General features: G+C 32.6%; 1 protein-coding gene across 7 annotated transcripts in view; it reads right to left on the bottom strand.

Moving 5' to 3' along the window:
- Positions 1-19,769, bottom strand: part of myo9ab (myosin IXAb) — an 89,672-nt gene that overhangs the window by 10,270 nt on the left and 59,633 nt on the right. For all 7 annotated transcript variants that reach the window (XM_026202061.1, XM_026202059.1, XM_026202062.1 and 4 more), the window contains 21 exons: positions 19,212-19,416; positions 17,950-18,063; positions 16,541-16,607; positions 15,438-15,539; positions 15,327-15,366; positions 13,042-13,164; positions 12,039-12,119; positions 11,848-11,958; positions 11,266-11,388; positions 11,038-11,187; positions 10,662-10,954; positions 9,112-9,792; positions 8,083-8,164; positions 6,678-6,778; positions 5,779-5,882; positions 4,446-4,666; positions 2,123-2,239; positions 1,847-2,035; positions 1,712-1,759; positions 1,508-1,619; positions 926-987 (listed from right to left, as the gene is read on the bottom strand). In XM_026202061.1, the coding sequence (XP_026057846.1) occupies positions 926-987; positions 1,508-1,619; positions 1,712-1,759; positions 1,847-2,035; positions 2,123-2,239; positions 4,446-4,666; positions 5,779-5,882; positions 6,678-6,778; positions 8,083-8,164; positions 9,112-9,792; positions 10,662-10,954; positions 11,038-11,187; positions 11,266-11,388; positions 11,848-11,958; positions 12,039-12,119; positions 13,042-13,164; positions 15,327-15,366; positions 15,438-15,539; positions 16,541-16,607; positions 17,950-18,063; positions 19,212-19,416 (3,126 nt within the window). The remainder of the gene's footprint in view (positions 1-925; positions 988-1,507; positions 1,620-1,711; positions 1,760-1,846; positions 2,036-2,122; positions 2,240-4,445; positions 4,667-5,778; positions 5,883-6,677; positions 6,779-8,082; positions 8,165-9,111; positions 9,793-10,661; positions 10,955-11,037; positions 11,188-11,265; positions 11,389-11,847; positions 11,959-12,038; positions 12,120-13,041; positions 13,165-15,326; positions 15,367-15,437; positions 15,540-16,540; positions 16,608-17,949; positions 18,064-19,211; positions 19,417-19,769) is intronic.

Here is a 19,769-nt window from a genome sequence, read left to right on the forward strand (position 1 = left end):
GTTAAAAAGACCTGCATTTATTCAAAATAAAAGAAAAAATTCTAATAATATATATTCTAATAATATATTTTCTTTACTATCACTTTTTATCAATTTAACACATCCTTGCTGAATTAAAGTATTGATTTTATTTAAAAAAAAGAAAGAAAAAATTCCTGACCCCAAATCACTGACCAGTAGTGTATATTGTTATTACTAAATATTTATATTTTAAAAACATAGCTTCTTTTTTTTTATTTAATTCATCAAAGTATCCTAAAAAAGTATCACATGTTCTGAAAAAATATTAAGCAGCAGAACTGTTTCCAACTTTGATAATGAATCATCATATTAGAATGATTTCTAAAGGATCATGTGATAATGATCCTAAAAATTCAGCTTTGCATCACAGAAATAAATGATCATTTAAAGTATAATAAATGTAAAAACAATTATTTTAAATTGTAATAATATTTCACAATATTACTGTTTTTTTCTGTATTTTTGATCAAATAAATGCAGGCTTGATGAACAGAAGAAACTTCTTTCAAAAACATTAAAAATAGTAACGTTTCCAAACTTTTGGTCTGTACTGTATACATATATAGTATTTTGACACGAGTGAAAAATAAAGATATATTGAAATGTAAAAGATATATGTACAGTAAGTCATAAATCTGCCAAAAATACCAAGATATTAATGTTTGGCCATATCGCCCAGCCCTAGTGTACAGCTTACTAAACCATCCAACTGCAAACTTAAAAATGACTTCAAACTTCAACCTTTTCCATCTACTACAGGCTCTCTGAAGCACACACCAGAGTTTGTCTCGATGAAGCTTTTGACTGTAATGAAGGTTTGAGACACAAAGACTGTACAACTGATGATCATTCGTCATATGAGAGAGAGAAAACTCAGACACAGTAAGGGTATTTTAAAGCTTACCTTCTTACTGCATGTGGTGGTCATCCTCAGACAGCACTTCCTGTGACACGCATAACGACAGACTGAAGAAAACCAGAAACAACAAGCACACGGTTAACGGCGGATCGGAGCACCAGCATCACGTTTCAGGAAAATGTGTCCATTATCGATCATGTCCAGATGAAAACGGATGAATTTACAAAAAGAAATGTGATTACGCTGCTCTCAAGACTCGGATCAAAATATGGAGAAGAGACACAGATAGAGAAACTCCAGACTATGATGACTGAACTGAGTCAAAACCAATATCATTTTAGTATTATTAATGTGTTATTAAAGATTTTTTAATTGAATGTAGTTTAAAATGAATTAAAATTAAATATATTTTCCGTTCTCATTTTAGTTTGAGTTAATGTTAATAATTCTGGCACGAAAATAAATGTTTCTTTAAGCACACTTTAATGTGTTTTGTGAGAATTACAGTACTGATGTAAATAAGAGAACAAAGTGTTTCTCTTGTTCGAGTCCCATTTTTATCTATTACAATATTAAGAATTTAAACTTTTCCAGGCTGAGATATAAAAACGACAGAGCTGAACGCACGTTTGCAGACGCACGCTTTGTCCATCATCCAGATGAGAGAGGAACAGAACTCGCAGTAGGTCGGGATGCTGTACTGAGTGGATTTAAAGATGTGACCCATGTGCTCTTCCACCTGCAGAGGGCAGCAGAGTGCTGAAGATGTAATAGAGTCAACATAGAATTCATAAAGCATTTTACACAAGTATAATGATCTAAATGACTGACGGTGTCCGATTCCTTTTTCCTCCTCTTCTTTCTCTCAGGTTTAGGAGCCTGAAAAAAAAACAAAAAACAACACTAATTCTCAGAAGAGTTTTGTAGGACGATGCTTGTTTGCGGAGCGAGAGAGAGACGCTTTACCTTGCTAATGGTTCCATTCATTGGCTTGTACTCCGTCATGAACTCGTCGAGGAAGACTTTGAAGGTGTTGACCCAGACTTTAACGGGGGACTCGCTCCAGTCTCTCTGCTCCAGACGCATGTTCTTCTCTAAGATGTGTTCGAACAGAGCGTGGAGATCTTTATAACGAATGCTCCTGCCATCATCCATCTGAGGGTGAGACACATTTAGGGCAAGATATTGAAGGTTAGAAGCTGCGTTGAAGTCACTGTATTATTCTGTATTTCAGAAACTCACGGCCAGAGCAGTAGAGTACGAGTTGAAGATGTTGAGGCGAAACTCTTTTAGGGCCTTCTTGAAAACCACATCCACAGGTGTGTCCTTCTGACTGGCTTCTGCTTCTAGATCGCTGATCTAAGAAATGTCAAGAGATTTTTTATATTTTTAATAATACATAGATTCTTCCAATTTCAAATTATGCCTAAATTAAAGACATTTTACCGTGACGATTCTTATTAAATTGTGTAAAAGCTTTCTTGTGCAAACTGACAGTGACAATTTCATGCAATAAATATTTTACGAATAATTTACACAGATTTTTTTTTTTATTCTAGTCGTACATAACCATTCTTCCGTAAATTGAATGTGACGGGCTACACAAGATAGGTTTTACGAAAAATTTAAAGATAATTTTTTTTAATATTCCAACCAATATTTTTAATGTTCAATGTGCCGATTAATATTAGTAACACATTTTATCATTCTTAAAAATCCTTGCATAAAACTTTTCTTACATAAGTTGTGCAAAACCATTCTTGCCTAAATAGAATGTGACATGCTCGAGACAATACTTCTTTAATATATAAAAATCATTCTTTAATATATAAAAAAAATTAAATGCTGTGCAAAATTGTTCTAACAAAAATTGTTGTAAAAACCTTTCTTGCATAAATTCATTCTCATGCTATCAACAACTGGCAACTGGCAAACAAAGATTTTTGTTTGTAAAATTATTCTTATTTATATTATTTCAACACTAGTTGCACCAAACCATTTTTGTAAAAACGTTTGTTAAATGTTTTCTTACTGAAATTGTCACATAAAACAATTTTTAGCAAAACTGGATATGGAAGATTACAGTGTGCAAACAATTGAGAAGTTTACAAAATGATGGTTTTAAAAACAATTTATACAGATAATCATTTCTAAAATTACATGGTGACAATTCTACTGGCTACCATTTTAATGTTAATTATTAGGTAAAACTATCCTTTCGTTAATTGTCTCACAAAACCATTTTTTAGGTAATTTTAATGCAACAGTTTACACAAACATGGCTTTACAGACAATTTACTAAAAAATTTATACGCAAAACTTTTAAGTAAATAGTAGTTACAATTGTAGTCCCACAAAAACATTCCTATGTACATTTTTTGCGTAAAACTATTATTTCGTAAGCATTCACAAAAAAACATTCATTTTTCAAATAAATGTGACAAATTACGGAAGAATATTTTTACGAACAATATACAAAGTAATTAATTCCCAATAGTAGTAACAATTATAGTTGCAAAAAAACATTCTAACCTAAATTGTTGCATAAAACTATTTTGTGAGCAGTCACATAAAATCATTCTAACGTAACTTTTTTGCGTAAAACTATTATTCCATAAGCATTCACAAAAAATATTCATATTTAAAATAAATGTGACAGTTTACAGAAGAATATTTTTACAAACAATAGTTTGGAGAATTTATTCCTTTGTAAATTAATGTAAATTGTTACGTAAAACTATTTAGTGAGCAGTCACATAAAATCATTCTAACGTAAATTTCTTGCGTAAAACTTTTTAGTGAGCAGTCACATAAAATCATTCTAACGTAAATTTGTTGCGTAAAACTTTTTAGTGAGCAGTCACATAAAATCATTCTAATGTAAATTTGTTGCGTAAAACTTTTTAGTGAGCAGTCACATAAAATCATTCTAACGTAAATTTGTTGCGTAAAACTTTTTAGTGAGCAGTCACATAAAATCATTCTAACGTAAAGTTGTTACATTAAAAGTTGCAGGAAAACATTTATGTAAATTGTTGCATAAAAGTATTCTTTCAAAGAAAGTCTCATAAAACCATTCATATATAAACTGAATGCGACAATTTACCCAGACATTTATTTGTAAAACCATTATGGTACAATTTACGCTATAATGATTCACAAACAATTTAGCAGAAAAGCTATTCAGTTAAGTATGGTGACAATTCTACAGTTGTACAAAAATATTCTAACGCCAACTTTTGCATAAAACTACTCTTTCGCAAAATGTCACATAAAACTATTTCACAGAAATGAATTAGTAAAACTAATTCTTAACTATAGTGGCGATTCTACAGTTGCACAAAAAATTTTTTAGATAACATAAAATAGTTGAATAAAACTATTTTTAAGTAAATTGCCAGAAAAAAACCCATACTGAATGCAACAGATTACACAATGTTTAGTAAACATTTTACACTAAGTTTCTTGAATGAGTTAACTACATATTTAATCAATTTCTGAACATGTTTACATGACTAAACCTAAAGACTTCGATATAAAGGAATAAACGAGGAAACGCACGCACCTTCTTCATGAGGAAGTCGTTCATGCTGCGATAGTCTGCAGTGCTGGTGAGGATGTGCAGCGAGTCGTTTTGCCAGGCGGACGATTCTAGAGACACGCTACTGATCTTCACACTGCGTCTCCTCTTCATCGACATCATGCTCATCATCGGCTCACGGTTCTCCTTGCTGTCGCGTCCCAGCTCCGACAGGCCGGCCTGCTCTCGGCTTCCCCGAGGAGAGTCTGCGAGAGAGAAAACATTGTAGACCGGGCCAGTGATGCCAGGTGATTTTCAGGGGAAGTTGCTAAAAGAAGGGTGATTTGTTGCTAAAAGTTGCACAATGACGTTGCGATGTCTCTGCGCGAAATTGCATCACTACATCAAATCACAGCAAAACATATATTTTAGATATGTTAATTTAGATTGGTTCATAAAATAATGTAAATGCATAATATAACATTAAAAAGTAAATAACTATTTTAATTTTTTTTAAACGTACGCATTTTGAACGATTAAAATTTAAGTATTTTTTATTAGCTAATAAATAAGTAAAACTACACATTCTTGTGTGCTACACTAAGAAAAGTGTGTTAAAATATGGCAAAATCTGCTGTGTTAATATGAAGGATTTAACTGTATTGATTATTTTTATCTGCATTTTTAATTACGCATTGTATTTTGTATTTTCAGGTTTATATATATAATAACTATAATAACTATGCTAATTAGTAAAGTATTATATAATATTTAAATATACAACAATGCTTATTACAAATAGTAAATATAAAATACAAAAATGTAATATGAATAAAAACAATTATAGTACAGTAATTAAAACATAACTATGCTAATTATAGCAAAGTATTATAAAATGCAGTTTTATACACTAAAAACTATTTTGAAATAATATATATAGTGTACGAACTGTTGTTACTGTGGCTCAGTGATAGAGCATTTCATAAGCAGCGCAAAAGGTTGTGGGTCCCAGGGAACACAAAAAAAAGTGTAGCCTGAATGCACTTTAAGCGCCAAATGTAAATGTTAAATGATCAACAATCACAAGTACAAGCAACTAACAAAGTGTATCTTAAGTGAACAATTATTAAATTCATTGAATTCAAAGGATGTGTGTGCTGCTAGGCATCTTTCCTCTTTTTGTAAAATTTAAATGGTAAATGTGTGCCTTTTTTATAATTCGAGTCTCTTGAGTCAAAAGTTGCCAAAAAACACGAAATTTGTCGCTAGGTGCTTTTGAAAGAAAAAGTTGCTAACTTTAGCAACAAAACTGCTAAGTTGGCAAAACTGGACCAGGCTCATATGGAGATGAGGAACAAATGAGAGAAAATTGACACACCGTTCCTCGCGTCGTTGAGCTCTGAATCTGCGGAGCGCCCCCTGGTGGACATCTTCTTATCTCCATGTTTGCTCTTACTCCAGAACCGCATTTTACCTCTGACCCTAAAAATGGATTAAAAGATTATGAGACACTGGACCACAAAGCCAGTCGGTTTTTATAAATGGAGATTTGCACAGCTGAATAAAGTAAAATAATCTTTCCATTGATGTATGGTTCGTTAGGAGGACAATATTTATAGGAGGACAACTATTTGTAAATCTGGAATCTGAGGACGCAAAAAAATGTAAATATTGAGAAAATCATCTTTAAAGTTGTTCAGATGAAGTTCCTAGCAATGTATATTACTAATCAAACATTAAGTTTTGATTTATTTATAGCAGTAAATTTACTAAATATCTTCAAGGAACATGCTCTTTACTTAATATCCTAATGATTTTTGGCATAAAAGAAAAATGGATAATTTTGACTCATAAAATGTATTGTTGGCTATTGCTACATATATACCCCAGAGACTCAAGACAATATATTTTCATGCACTTATGGATAATTTATAAAAAGACAAGGAATATTAATAATGAAAGCAGATAGAATATGGCTGCACGATATAAAAAAATATCTGTATATTATTTAATTCACCGCTGGTTATATGCTCTACATAATTGTGTATGTGACAAATAAAAATCATGAATCTTGAATCTATTGGGTAACAGGGTTGACAAAAATACCAATTAAATAAATACTGTAATTTCTTAAGTTCTTTCTTTTTAAACACCCTTTTCTTAACATGGCAGCCCGACTGTGCAATATGATGTGCAGTTTTCTTTCCATATAGTATGCAACCCTAAAACAGTGAGTGTGTTTTGATCGGCCAATAGGAGGAGAGAATCCCATCTGACCTGCTGTCGGTCTGTGAGATTGACTTCCTGAGCGAATCCATCTTCCCAAGGTCCCCTGACGACATGGTCTTCTGGATCCTCTTCTGCTCTTTCTGAGACGACTTGAGACGGGAAACAAATCCAGAATCAGACGTTTAGTGAACATCACAACTACAGACAGACACTCATCACACAAACTCATCTCACATCTATTTCGTATTTGGTTCAACTGAGCTGAAAACAAATGATCGTAGTCACTCTCAAATCTCCGGAAAATATAATGTGCATATTTGTGATATCAGTTTTTATACAAAAAATATAATTAAAATATTCTATATAGATATAACATTACAGATATTATGTACAGTAATCTAGCTAATATTTTATAAATAAAAAACAATGCATATAAAATATTAAAATGTAATATAAAAAACAATTTTTTTTAAATATATCTATAATAACTATTGTATATAACTATACTAATCATAGTAAATAAATACTGGATTAATGCTAAAAACACACACATATAAAAATACACACACACACACACACACACACACACACACACACACACACGTTTAGATAAACAGAAATAAATAATATACAACAGCAAACATAAAATATAAAAATGTAATATAAATTAAAATAAAATCATAGTATAGTAATTAAAGTAATATATTTATTACAGTATATACTATAATAACTATGCTAATTAGTAAAGTATTATATAATATTTAAATATACAACAATGCTTATTACAAATAGTAAATATAAAATACAAAAATGTAATATGAATAAAAATACAATTATAGTACAGTAATTAAAACATAACTAACTATGCTAATTATAGCAAAGTATTATAAAATGCAGTTTTATACACTAAAAACTATTTTGAAATAATATATATATAATAGACATACAGTAATATACATAGGATTAATTATAAATAAAAATATAAATAAAAATGTAACAAATAAAAAATTATAGTACAGTAATTAAATATATAACAATCATATTAATTGTCGTAATTAAGTTTTAGAAAAGTTTACTCTAAAACTAAAATAATATTTAAATAATATTTAGATATACAGTAATATAGATAACATTTGTTATAAATATAAATAAATAAAAATCTAAAACAATTATAGTAAAGTAACTAAAATAGTATAGTTATTAAATTATATAATAGTTATAATAATTAATAATTATATATAATGCTTTATATATAATAATATATAATTAATAATAATTATAGTAACCATATTTTAGTAAAGTATTTAAAATAGCATTTTCATACTTAAAACTTTTGTTTTTAAATAATAAAATAAATACATTAATATACATTTTAAAAGGAAGAATTAAAAAAAAAATTAAAAGAAAGAAATGTTTCTGCAATTTCAAATAGTGAAGAAATAAAGTTCCTCACCTCTCTGTGTTTAAACGATCTGAATTCTGCCTCTCTTTGGATCGCCAGTGATCGCTCCTGATTCACCAGGTCTTTATCAGACCTAAAAACACAAAGCAGACCGGATCGACCCACATGATCACAACCAAAAACACCTCAACGTCTGAATGTCACTGCATTAGATGCTAAAGATCAAAACAAGTGCAAACAAATGTGACCCATACAAAACGAGTCCGAATGAGCAAAATCACAGAGCAATGGTGCATATCTCCCTCCAATTCTATTTACTATATTATTAACCACATTAATCTAACAGGAATTAATCTAATGCAAGGGTTTGCTTTTGAGACGTGTTTGTGAGGTTTTGAATGCAGTGCTTTATTTTGCAAGAGATGTGAGGTATTTTGCATTTCATGTGTGCAATTCCTGCATTTGTGTGTAAAGATAAAAAAAAAAAGTGGGCTTAATTAACAAAGTTTTCTGAAAACCTCAAATTTGTCCAAAACGGACATTTTCACTTCTTTTGCCTATATTTCTAAATCATCCAGTGTGCATTCGCACTCATTTTGCAGCACAAATGCATCGTCCTGCAGGAAGATCTTGACTAGGGACATAACGCCGAATGGTTGAAAATCGATTAAAATATGCGACGATTCAAATCGGATGAGATCCAGTCGGAGCAAGAGTTTATATGAATGCATCTCTCAGAGAAACGCTTTTCTTTAGAAAAGTTTACATGCTATTTCCTTTTCCTCTCCTGTTTCTGTATAATGCATATTACAGTAGTGTTTATTAGCGCAGCGCTGCTTTGTTTACAGTGAGAAAACACTGTATCTGCCGTCCCATGAGCGCCCCCTGCTGGATGAGAGTCTCATTCAGAGTCCTGCCTTCCTCTTTCAGATCTGTTTTATGTAGTACAGCTAACTAAATTTTAGACTAAAAACGGCTCATGCTGATACTACGCTGCATGTTTGTCTGAATGTTGAATAAAACGCAGTGGTCGCCTCTCATTTGAAATGGAAAGAGTCGCTGATGCGGAGGTGAACTCACTTGGAGAAGGTCAGTCGGCTGCGAGAGAAGGCTTTCTCCTTCATGCTGACGCCCTGAGCGATAATCTTCTTCTGCACCTGCTTCTTGGGCTCTGGAGACGCTTCACGAACCGAGTCCCTCGAGTCCAGCTGGAGGGGTTTGGAAGACGACGGCGTGATGGTTTGAGGCTCAGGAGGATCTGGAGAACACAATCCATTCGATCTGTCGTGGGTTTCTCTGTGACTCTCGTCTGAGTTGATCGTGTCAGGTTTCTGCAGAGCTTTCTCCATCTCCACCACTGACTCCTGGTTCTCCTTGTTCTCCAGAGCGTGTTCGGCCGGGCTGCTGTCCTCGTCTGCGATGTAGAAGTGAGGTTTAAGGCTGGGGTTCTCGTCGTGGCTCTCGGAGGGAAGGTGTCTGGAGAGCGGGGTCTGAGCGGGGAGCACGTCGTCCACTGAAGCCGAGCGCACTTTGAGCAGCTCTAAACTGAAGGTGGCCTGCTGGAGCTCCCGCTGCCTCCTGCTTTCACGTTTGGAGCGGCTCCTCAGCGTGCTGTCGTCCACGCTTCTGGGAGCTTCTCCTTTCTCCTCTCGGGCTTCGGCTGGGTTTTGTGGGGCGTGTAAACTTCTGCTCACAGTGTTGTTTGTGATGTTTTCACAGAGGCTTTTCTCTCCACGTCGCTGCTCTCGAAGAAGGCGGCACCTTGGGAGTAAACAACACACATTTATGACACCTTCATCAATATAGATGCTCTAAACGTATTCATTATTTTATTTCTCTCCTTGTTCTTCTTGCCTGTTTAGATGTTCATTTGTGAGCTTATTAGTGCCGTCAAAGATTCATCGCAAATAAATCGCATCCAATATAAAAGTTTTTGTTTGCATAATAAATGTTTGTTTGTATATATACATATATATATATATATATATATATACACACAGAACACATGGTAAACATTTTGAAAATATATACATGTCTATATTTATATGTTCATATAATTTAAACTTTTATTCATATAATGTAATTTTAATGTTATAAAAAATATATTGAAAATATATAAAAATCATTACCATTTAAAACATTTAACATTACTATTAAAAAATATATTATAAAAATATTATTATAATTATTAATTAAATATAAAAAAAATACATTACATGTTATGTACATTTTTATAAAACCAATTGACTAGTAGCTCATAAATTTGTACATTAATCATAAATGATTCAGTAACATCCCTTATTATAAATCATTACAGTAAGATGCAATTTAATTTAAATAAATACAAAAAAGTACAACAATTTTAATATTGTCATTCTAAAAATCTCAAATGAAAAAAACATGAAAAAATCAAAATAAATATATTTCAAATCTGAAAAAATAACTGTTCACCTATGAGATACTGCTATCATAAATAATCTTAATTAGTCCATTTATCCTAGATTAGTCAGTTTAATAATGACAAGCAGAGATTTATTCAAGGTTAGATTGAAGTTCACAGGTTTGACTCCCAGGGAAAGCATGAACTGACTCATATTTGTGTGTTTAATGCAATGCTGGTGTGGACTGACCTGAGCCGCTCGCGCTGCCCCCTGCAGGCGGCCTGTAGTGTGACGGCGGCGCGGCGCTGCTGCAGGAAGCTGCGTCTCTGTCTGACGCTCCTCCAGACGGACTGTATGAGGCGCGCGGCCGAGTGTCGAGTCTGCAGGACTCTCCTCCAGGACGTCTGGATGATCAGCGCCGCTCTCCTCCGCCGCAGGAACAGCTGGCGCTCTCTGAAGCCTCTCCAGGCCGTCTGCAGACACACCGCCGCCCCCTGCTGGAGCTCAGCGTCTGCGCCGCTCACACACGCCCTCCACCAGCGCTGACGGCACAAACACACAACACTGATGAGCAGCACAACGACTGAGGGCAGGGATCTGTGTCCCAGGTGAGGTGAGGGTGTACCTGTATGAGTGTGGCGGCTCGTCTCTGTCTGCAGAAGCGTCTCCTCTCCTGCTGCGTCCTGAAGCTCCTCTGGAGACACACGATCCTCCTCAACACCTCCTGATGAAGCTGCTCCTGCAGACGCTGACGCAGACGCTCCCGCAGGAACACCTGACACACACACAGCGCTCAGCATCACCGGACACGAGTGTGTGTGAGAGTGTGTGTGTGTGTGTGAGACGACGTTACCGTGCTCCTGCCCACTTGGTGTCCGTTGGGCTCGAGGTCGAGGCTCTGCAGGAACTGTCTGATCCCCGTCTGAGAGGAGTGAAAGCCGGCGGGTAACAGCACACGGAAATGATGGGAAAAATCCTGAAGACACACACCAGGAAATCAGGAAAGTGTTACTTTGAAATCAGTTACATTTTTTCCAAAATTCTTTTTTTTTTTTTCTTATTTGTTACATTTTAGTAACCAAAGACCGAGCCTAATTAATTTAAATCATAAAAATAACAACTTAATAACCAGTTATTCAAGTTTTAAAAAAAACAAATATTTTGTGACCTACTAAATATACAAAAAAAAGTTTTATTTTTCTGTCAAATAAATATAAAAATAAAATACATTATTATTTTTTTTTAAATTAATATTTTAATTACATTTTTTAAATCAAAAAGCATTACTAATTAACTGAAATCATGAAACCTCCACAATTTAACATATTATTAACATTTTCAGTTTAATTGTATATTTGATATAACTCTTTATGATAAAGCTGCTCGTTCATTAGCAGTAATGTAAGCTGCAGTATTATTGAGGAGTGTTATTGACCTGGAAGCTGTATTTGACGCTGTATCCGGAGCGGCGTATCCTCACCGTCTCCAGCATCCCGGTGTAGCGTAACTGTCTCAACACCAGCGCGTCGCTGAAACGCAGAGGAAGCTACGACAGAAAGAAAGACGCGACTCAAACCACTGGTCTACGTTCACTGACGCAGCACAGAAACCTGACTCTTTACACACCTTCTCCGCATTCGAGCGGATGCATTTGACAAAGTACGGCTCCGACTGTCCCAGAGTCTCCATCAGCTTATTCAGAGACACCTGCGTCACACACACCACAGTCCTGATTACAATAGTTAGACATTTGATGGATTTTGTAAAAATAACCCTAAGTAATTTTTGCATTTTTAAAATTATAAATTTTTTAATTATTGTATATATTTCAAAATCATTCATTTAAAATCGTTTTTTTTTTTTTATTATTATTATTTTATTTTTTATTCCACACATTTTTAAATACTTTGTATTTTATTTTAATGCATATAATAATAAAAAATATATATTGTATACATTTAGAAGATAATGCACATTTCTTAAATAATTATTTTTATATTTCATACATTTGAAAAATATTTTTAAATAACATTTTGTATATCTTTTTAAAGAATTGCACACATTTCAGAAGGATGCATATTTTAGATAAATTTATTTTTAAAATGTATATTATTTATATTTCATACATTTTGAAAGTTTTTAAGTAGGTTATTTTTAAACTATATATATTTTTAAAGAAGTGCTGAATACATTTCAAAAGAATGTGTACTGTCTTCATTTATATGTTTTTCATAATACATATTTTTCAAAAATGAAAAAGAAAATAATTGGTGTATTTTTTCCAATGCATTTCAAAAAGGTATATATTATTTCCATAATTTATATATATATATATATATATATATATATATATATATATATATATATATATATATATATATATATATATATATATAAAAATGCATATTTTTATATTTCAATATTATATATATTCCAATATTATATATATATATATATATATATATATATATATATATATTTATAACAATTACTGTAAATATTAAAAACATTGTATATATTTTTTAAATTCCATTTTTAAATTCCATGTAAATCTTTCTGTATTCCACAGATATCAAATGTTAATATGAGTAGTCAGTAGCTGTATGTTCCCAGTCTGTGCTGTGCTCACGTTGAACTGTGCACTGATGCTCGGGGGCTTCTTCTTCTTGTGCAGGTGCAGCAGTGATTTAGTGATGCGGTCGTGGAGCGTCAGACCGCTCAGATACTTCAGAGACTTCACATCCAGCAGGTGCTGCACACACACACACACACACACACACACACACATCATTCATTCATTTCACATCAAACACTGCCATGACGGATCATCAGCAACCTTGCATCAGAATGCCATTCTTTAATAAATATATAAAAAGCATATACACTTCAATAATTATATTAGTTATAAACTGCTTAAGTTATACATTTTTAAATAACTAGTATACATTTCAAAAGGCATTATATTACACGTCAAAATAAAAAAAATATATATATATTGCATTCATTTCAAAAGAATATATATTTTAAATAATTTTTATATTTTTTAAATCCATATAATTAAAAAATAATAAACAATATAAAATGTATACATACTAGGGGTGTAACGATACGCGTATTCGTATTGAACCGTTCGGTACGACGCTTTCGGTTCGGTACGCGGTACGCATTATGTATACCGAACGGTTCGTTGGAGTAATTAATTATATTTGAAAAAAAAAAAAAGAGAGAGAAAGAAATATAATGATATGCGTTCAACAAGGTAGCCCAATAACCCAAACAACGTAACAGGCAACGCCCCTGACACTCCCGAAGAAGAAAAAAACACCATCTTATATGTTTATGTTAGGCTACTCAGCAGGCGCTCGCTCACTCAGTACGCGCTGAAGGCTCGTTGCAAAATAGCCAATGCGTTTAACAGACTAGAAATGAGAAGATCCTCCAATAACCAACAGGTCTGGTGTTTGGGTGCACTTTGGATTCCCTTTAAGCTATAATGGTGATGGCAAGAGAGTGGTGGATAAAAAAACAACGGTATGTCGCATCTGCAACATGACAGGGTACACCAGCGGGATTACAAAACAAAAACAAAAAAAAAACAGCGGGAATATCTGGGATATATGCGTCAGTACTATCTGGGAAAAGACGAAAAAAAGGAGAAACATGCACGCAGCAAACTATCCCTGCAGCATTTAGACACTATAGCTTACAGGGAATCCAACCCAAACACCAGATCTTATATTTCTGGTCTGTTAAATGCATTAGACATTTTGCAACGAGCCTTCAGCGCGTGCTGAGTGAGCGAGCGCCTTAGGGGCCGTTCACATATCGTGCCTAAAAACGCATGGAAAACGCTAAGCGCGTCTTTCTCCTGAGGCGTCTGTCTTTGCTAAGCAACAATGACGTGCTCTCTCCATGAGACGCGGAAATTTCAGCGAAGGATAAATGGATTTGCAGCTCTAAAAATCGCTTGCAGTAGCTCTGCTACTGAATTTATTTCAAAATTGCAATCCATATACAACTATGATCAGCTGTTCCTTCATCTTGGCTGAGCTCTCAACGTTGTTACGGGAAAGGATGAAGCTGATTGGTTGGTTCTTGTCACATGACCCGCGGTGCGCTTGCGGCATTCTGAAAAGTTGAGATGTTTTTACATTTTGCTGTATCTAAAACGTATCGAACCGAACCGAACCGAACCGTGACATCAGTGTATCGTATCGAACCGAACCGTGAATTTTGTGAACCGTTACACCCCTAATACATACTATTTGAAGTTATTTTTGTAAAAAAATTAAAATAGTATTTTTAAATTAATTTATAAAATGCATAAATAATTTATATAATTTTTTAAATATTCTGTATTCATTTAAAAAAGATCACACAAATCACATTTTTTAAAAGCATGTATATTTTAAACCACCTTTGCATACATTGCAAACAAAAACTTTTATTTCGGATGTGATTAATCGCGATTAATCGTTTGACAGCACTAGTGAATATACATGTTTTTAAATGTTTGAAATATAAAAAGGTTACATTATTTTAAGATGTCCTTGTTACATCTAATTACTATTATAATAACAATAAATAATGCATAATTAATGCAAGTAACTCTAAATCAAACCCTAATCCTAATACGAACCGTATCGTGAGTAAATATAGTTAATTATTAATACTCAGTACTTAAATGTATAATTAGTCCGAAACAAGGACACCTTAAAGTTTAGCCTTATGTATGTTAAACATTATTATTTTTTTTTTATAATGTATATATATTAGTGCTGTCAACCGATTAATCGCGATTAATCGCATCCAAAATAAAAGTTTTTGTTTAAAATATACATATATATATAAAAGGTGGTTTAAAATATACATGCTTAAATATACAAAATATACAGACACTGAACAGACACAAACCTTCGGGAGGCTGGGCTTGGTCTTGCAGTTCTTGCTTCTCCTTCAGAAACAGAGAGAGAGTTAGAGACAGAAGGAATATGAATGAAGTGTGCGGCGGTGCTTCAGACTCACATCAGGATGCCCTGCGCTCGCTCCAGAAGCTTATTATCCACCGAACTGATGAAGATGCCCTCCTCCTCATGAGACGAGAGCGAGGAGACGCGCTCGCTCCTCCTGAGACAGACACAGTAACACAGCAAACATCAGTTATACACTCGCAACTACTGATTTAACTGACCAGGGAACTGCACGAACATTGATTTATTAAAATTAAATTAAATAAATAGCAAAAAAATACTTAATAAATATGGTATATTTTATTATACAAAAATACATTTAACAAATAATTATACATTCATATTTAGTCAATTAGCAGCTCTTTTTTTTTTTTTTTAAACAAGCAGATAGAAAATGAATAGAGTGCAAATCTAAAAAGGGGCAAGTTTATGATTATTATTATTATTATTATTATTATTATTATTATATAAAAATTAATTTAGATATTTTAAAATGTATATTTTAAATAAATCTTTTAAATTAATATTTCTTATTATCATTATTAATGAATATTGAACATTAACATGATGTCATTTCATAAAATCAATCAAGCGTGTTTTGTTCTTAAATTGTGTTAAAATCTATCTACAATACCACAATCACACATTTCACTGTTTTAATTGTTTTTCTGCTATAGTTAAAAGTTATAAGTGACTGCATTTGAATTTCTGTATATTTAATAAACAATTTAGATATTTTTTTATTTAATTTTATAATGAATATTTAATTAATGATTAATAATTTTACTAAATATTTTTTTTTTTAATTTGTTTTAAATTGTAGTGGTGTTGTATTTGTTTACCTGCTATAATAAAATTAATTAGTAAAATAAATAATACAATTTAGTTATTTATAAAGCTATTATTTAAGTTAAAATATAAATAACTTTATGAATAATAATAAAACACTTGTGTGTTTTAACATGCTGCCACTTTGTAACATCAATAGAGTTGTGCGTTAAAGTGACTTTAAACTCTAAACTCCACAGTTCGATCACACATGAATGAATGGTTTCTTCAGGCTGTAGTTCTGTTAGTTTGGCCTGATGTGATGTGAGCATCGCTCGTGAACGTGTGGTTATGAGTGAAGGATGAGGTGAATGTTGGAGGGGTTTGTACCTGCTCATGTTTGCTCCCTGCAGGTCTGACAGCGGAGAGCGTGGACTCCTCCGACTCATGCTCGAGTCTGACACACACACACAGAAGATACACAAGATCAAACAAGAGGAAAACCCCCCTCAGATACTGTCATGACACTAGACATGTGCCTGTATTCAGTAATGTGATATATTAAACAAGCACGCGTGAGAAACACACGAGGAACACGTGAGAGATGCAGCTTCACTCTCTGACAGCAGATGGCGCTAAACTGCAGAGAATGCAGCCTTTACTCTGGAAACCCCATAAATAAAGCAGCTTCACTATACTTTCTAAAACATTTAAATAGATTTAAATAGCCATTCAGATATTCTGAAGTCACTCTGGTGTTCATCACGGCGCCAAATACCATTTTGTAAAACCATTTACAATTTTGTAAAATACCAATATGAAATATTTAGAATAAATTAAATTTTAAAATAAATTAAAAATTAAATAAAATGTATGCATTAAGCAGACGCTTTTATCCAAAGCAACTTACATTGCGTTCAGGCTATCAGTTTTTCCTAACAACGCAATGCTCTACCACTTGAGCTACAGGAACATTAAATAAGGTATTAATTTTCTACATTTTTTTTCATTTTAATCTGGACTAAAACATGCTGTAAATATTGTTTGAAAGTGTTTTAATTACTTATTGTTAATTCACACTTTACATTAGGGCTTCATTAGTTAATTCATTAGTGAACATAAACTGCCAATAAATAATTCATCTTAACGTTCATTAATCTTTCCAAAATCATTCCAACACGTTTTTAAAATCTAAAGTTGCAGCTGCGTTATTTAATGAGCAACTTTTTAAATATATTTTCTGTTTTCATTATAATGTCAGTTTTAGTTTTAGTAATTGTTTTGTTTTCTGTCATTTATATTAGTTCTAAAAAACTATATTAAATTATAAAAAAATATATATATTTCCATTTTAATGTTAACTAAACTTTTAGTCATTTTAAAATATTAAAACTAAATATAAATATTTTAATGAATTAAGATATTATTTAGATAAATACACTGACAAATTAATATTAATAAACCTTGTATTATTTCATGCTTTAGTTTCATAAAGTCATTAAGCTTCATTACAGTGATTTTACCATGTTTTGTTTTTAACATTGTGGTAAAATTTTAATTTATACATCAGAGAACCGTGAAGGTGTTATTGCATTTATAAAATAATAAAAAATTTCAGCGAGACGATACAATTTCGGAATTTTTGTTTGAGTTATTTTAGAACTTCATGTTAATAAAAAAAAATTTCCCAGTTAATATTTATTTAATTTCAAGCAACAGAAATAGTTTTAGATTAACCTAAATCACATTGTTTTGGATGAGTGTAGATCTGCTGAAGTGTGTTATTTTCCTCATCTTACTGTATTTGTCATCTTTGCATCGCTGCAGGATCTCAAGGCTCCGCTGGTGAACAGGATGATGCAGGAAACTGAAGCTGTCCACACTTTTCTGAGTCTGAAGCGGACCATCAGAGCCTGGAGAGAGAGAGAGAGAAAGAGAGAGAGAGAGAGTGTGAGTAAGCAAGCGCAGTGAAGCGCGAGCGTCAGTCGTGTACAGTATGTGTGGCTCATGAATGTTTTAGTGTCGTCTGCAGTTGTTGTTCTCACTGGTCGAGTGATTCTGCAACAACAAACACTTTAATAAAACAACGAAGCACATGTGATAAACTATTCCACAAACCTGCAGCGTATAACATGCTCTAGATATAGCAGAGGTGCAAAGAATAAAGAGATTATTTAGATTTTAAAATGCTTACTTGTATGTTATGAATAAATGAGGTACAGATAAATGTTTGTGTATATTTTCATGTTTATTTTGGAAAGCAAATAATAAACCGTAAATATCTGGTTATGTTTTTGTGGTTAAGCAAATTTTATGTTTTTGTGTACATTTATTTTTTAAATGTTACATTACACACTTGCTTAAATGTTTTATGTTTTTTAATTTATTTTTATAAATGTAAAGATATATTAAAATAGTTATAATTTTTATTATTTGTATAAGTATTTACATTTTATATAATTGTACTATTTATAAAAGTAAATACCTTTGGTTATATTTTATAAAATAAATATTATAAATATAAATTGATTATAAATGCATACAAAATGAACACAGAAACAATTAAATTAAATAAACATTGTAATACGTATGTATTAAAAATACATAAAATAATAAATTAAGCAAATAGATTTTTTTTAAGTTTTATTATAAATGTATAAATACATTATTATTTTTTATTATTTGTAATGATTTTAATTATTTACAATTTATATAATTCTACTATTTATAAAATATTATTTTTATTATTATTATTAATAATTATAACAATCTTCTATTTTTATTGTAATTTTACATTAAAAATCCATTTAATTTGAAACTAAACAGAGAGAATGAAATCACAGGGATGCTCACTAAAACACATTATTTCCAGTCTGCTGTTCTTCAGTCCTCATGCAGGCATCTTTTAATATCACGAGAGCGTTTGCATCGTCTCTGCACTGATGCATAATAGACGAGTGTTGCATCATGGGTAGTTAACTCCTGTGCATGTGATTGTGAGAAGTGTTTGAGTCTCACAGCTGCGTGACAGGATCAGGTGTGTAATGCCACTGTCTCTCACCGCTCGTCGTCGTCTTCTTCTCCTTATGCCGTTTCCCAGCCGCTCTGAAGGCCACGAGCGCTCGGAAGTAAGCTCGGATCACGGCCCAGCGGAAGGTGGCCACCGGGTCGATTCCCATCAGGCCACAGATGAAAGCGTTTCGACTGCTCTTCAGCAGAGCCACGATATCAGGACGCATGTGATCCGTGTTCTTCTCCCTGAAGTCCTGCAGACATTGGAGAAAACTCACAACTGCTGTCTTGGGAGAAGATCGTTGCAATAATTGGGGGATGATAATTATGGCTAACGTGAATTAGAGAAAAACATGCATTTCGTAATGAGATTTCACCCGTTTTCCTTCAATGAAAGGTTAGGATTTTGTGATTTTTTGAAATGAAAGATCAAAAGGATAAAGAAAGCAGATTTATTTTCACAGCCACGTTTGCTCATATTTACCAAGAGAGCCAATATCATCAAAGTAAAAGAAGTAGCATGCTATTCCAACCCAGGGATAGCTTTTGTGACTAAAAATGAAATAAAATATAAACAAACATATTTTATATCAGTTAGTTGACTACG

The sequence above is a fragment of the Carassius auratus genome, chromosome 25 (genome assembly GCF_003368295.1).
Source record: "Carassius auratus strain Wakin chromosome 25, ASM336829v1, whole genome shotgun sequence".
NCBI classification, from domain to species: Eukaryota; Metazoa; Chordata; class Actinopteri; order Cypriniformes; family Cyprinidae; genus Carassius; species Carassius auratus.